This window comes from Lemur catta, chromosome 2, assembly GCF_020740605.2.
Source record: "Lemur catta isolate mLemCat1 chromosome 2, mLemCat1.pri, whole genome shotgun sequence".
NCBI classification, from domain to species: domain Eukaryota; kingdom Metazoa; phylum Chordata; class Mammalia; order Primates; family Lemuridae; genus Lemur; species Lemur catta.
The window spans coordinates 34,511,011-34,513,731 of record NC_059129.1 but is presented as its reverse complement, the minus strand read 5'-3'; the positions used below and the strand labels follow the sequence as shown (position 1 = coordinate 34,513,731).

General features: G+C 43.0%; 1 protein-coding gene across 5 annotated transcripts; it reads left to right on the top strand.

Annotated features, from left to right (window-relative positions):
• Positions 1 to 1,480: 1,480 nt before the first annotated feature.
• Positions 1,481 to 2,460, top strand: LOC123632675 (alpha hemoglobin stabilizing protein). 5 transcript variants are annotated; one of them, XM_045543221.1, is made up of 3 exons: positions 1,481 to 1,590; positions 1,760 to 1,838; positions 2,094 to 2,460. In XM_045543221.1, exons 2-3 carry the CDS (start codon positions 1,764 to 1,766, stop codon positions 2,325 to 2,327), a joined length of 309 nt encoding a protein of 102 aa, XP_045399177.1. In that variant the 5' UTR covers positions 1,481 to 1,590; positions 1,760 to 1,763; the 3' UTR covers positions 2,328 to 2,460. The 5 variants fall into 5 exon arrangements, with proteins under 5 accessions (XP_045399177.1, XP_045399178.1, XP_045399179.1 ...); XM_045543222.1 differs by having other exon boundaries at positions 1,486 to 1,642; positions 1,764 to 1,838; XM_045543223.1 differs by having other exon boundaries at positions 1,487 to 1,558.
• Positions 2,461 to 2,721: the final 261 nt, after the last annotated feature.

Here is a 2,721-nt window from a genome sequence, read left to right as displayed (position 1 = left end):
GCCAAACTCTGTAAAATAATTTAAAGAGGTTTAAATATTTAAAAATATTTAAAGAGCCAAATTTGAGGACCATGGCCTGGAGCCACACCCAAGAACCCTTGAGCAAGTGGACTCGCTGTGGCTGGGTTGCAGTTTGGTTTTACACATTTCAGGGAGACAGGGATTACAGGTAAAGTCATAAGTCAATACATGGAAGGCACACATTGGTTTGGCCTGAAAAGGTGGGACATCTCAAAGCGGGGGCTTACAGGTTATTAGGTAAGTTTAAAGACTCTTTAACGTGCAATTAGTTAAAGAAATGAAGTTTTGTCTAAAGGCTTGGAATTTTTTAAGTTAAGATATGGAAGTCTGTTAATCAGAGACAAGCTCCTGGCCATATATCTGTTGTGTAAATTGAGGACCTGCAGGTTTGTCTTGTACAGCCTCAGACCTGTTAATGCGTTATAAAGGATATCTACAAGAAGGGAGAGGGGCATGATGAGGCATGTCTGACCTACCTCCTCAGGGCCAGCAATTCAGTTTTAGGGTATCCCCTTGGCCAGCAGGGGGTCCATTCGGTCAACCAGTGGAGTGTGGAGCCTTAAGATTTTATTTTAGTTCACATCGTCGTAGTTACATAAGTCTATAAATGTGTTAAAATTAATAAATTTTACACCAAAAGGAAATCAATTTTGCTGTATGTTAATAAAGAAAATGCTATAACCAATAAAGCAAATTAACAAACCTCTATGGATGTATAGGTTTGAATGCCTATGACTTTGAATGCTGAGTTTTGAATGGAAAAAATGTGACAGGAAATACATGTGTCTTTAATGCTAATTACTTCTGGGAGGGGGCAAAAATGATCAATTTTTTTGTGCATTTTTAAAATTATTTCAATTAGTATGTAGTAAGTTTGAAATCTGAAAAACATCTACTGCAAATGAAAAGCACCAGGAAAAGTATTTAAAAAGAAGAAAAAGAGTATTTCTGCTTTATTGAGTACCTTATGATATGGTAGCGAACAAGACAAATGCACCTCCATTCTTGTGGAGCACAGCCTGGTACAGTTCAGTCCTTACCTCTTACAGATGGTTCATTTGCAAAATGTGTCTAAAAAATAATTTTTATAAGGATAAATATTTAATACATGCTTGAAACAGTGCCTGGCACAAATGAATAAATGTAATGCAAGCTGCTATCTATATATCATCTATGAATTGGGAGAATAATTACCATCACATTATTGTGATTACATAAAATTGCCTGTTATGTAACAGGGACTCAGTAAATGTGAGTTTTCTTAGCACTTGGAGCCTGGATACTGGGATGTGGGGCAAAGGGCAATTATATCCCTGGGTTGGCTCTTGTGTTTTCTGGGTTTCCTCAATTATCTGTTTTTCTCGGCCTTGCTATCTTTCTAACTTCAGGGAAACCCCTCCCTCCTTCTCCTCCCCAGGTTGGCCTATCACTCTCCCTCAGGACCTAGACACAGGGTGTTTCCCTCTTAGGCTGATACTTGACTCCTTGCCTACATCTAGCTGGGCACAGAGGGACATCCATAGCCTTAAGAGTGTGGGTGAGACATACGCAGCATTGCTGGACCTGCAAGTGAGCCCAATCTGGGGGAAATGTGACCTCAGAGCAGAGAAAAATTTGAAAGGTTTTGGAAAGGAGGCAGCCCTGCAAGGCATAAGGGATTTTTAAGGGGAATGAGAGGATTGGGGGAAATACCCAGGGTTGAGTGAAATGGATACTTAAATTCTCTTTCTCTAACCAGGCAGATGGCCTTTCTTCAGACCAATAAGAATCTCATTTCCACGGGAATGAAGGAATTTAATGTTCTGCTGAAACAACAGGTAAGTCCAGGCATTCTGTTTCAAAGGATAGGCCTGGAGACTGGGAGTGTGGGGAGGTTGTGGGGGATGAGGGCAGAGAAGAAAGGATAATTTGGAGCTGAGAGGTAATGGTGGAGTTGACGGAAACCATTAGAAACAGGGAATACAAATCCGACGAAAGAGGATGTGAGAGTTTGTGGGACTATTCTGGGTATTCCGGAATCATGTTGCTGACCACATTCTCCCTTGCCAACTCACCCCGTGCTGATCCCCCAGGTCTTTAACGATCCTCTTGTCTCTGAAGAAGCCATGGTGACGGTGGTGGACGACTGGATGAACTTCTACATCAACTATTACAGGCGGCAGGTGACAGGGGAGCAGGAAGAGCAAGACAGGGCTCTGCAGCAACTTCAGCAAGAGCTGAACACTCTGGCCAACACTTTCCTGGCCAAATATAGGGCCTTCCTGAAGTCCCATGAGCACCTAAATCACCCACTGCCTTCCTTCTAGCCCAGAGACCCAGGTCTTCATCTCTGAAAGACTCTTAAATTCTGGCTCCGTGTTCTTCATGTCCCCAGGCTGTGCTCCTTCGGTGTTACTCTGCCTTGACATCTCAATAAAGACCAATACTGGTTTTGCTGGACTTGCTGGCTCTTCTTCCATTGTCTGTCCTGAGTTGTAGAGGCAGTTGGTCCATTTTACTTCAGCCTCCTTCTCAGGTATGATCTTGGAGACTTAATTCCTTACAGCAGGGGTTAGCAGCTCTAAGTAACTGTCAGGCAGTACTAACATAGGCTGAACAAGGGGCCAGGCAGGCAGGGACTAAAGAGAAAGTGCCGGGGCAAGGGAGTGGTAGAAAAAAGAAAGAGGGATAGAAGCCCTGCAGAAATTGTCCTGTGACATG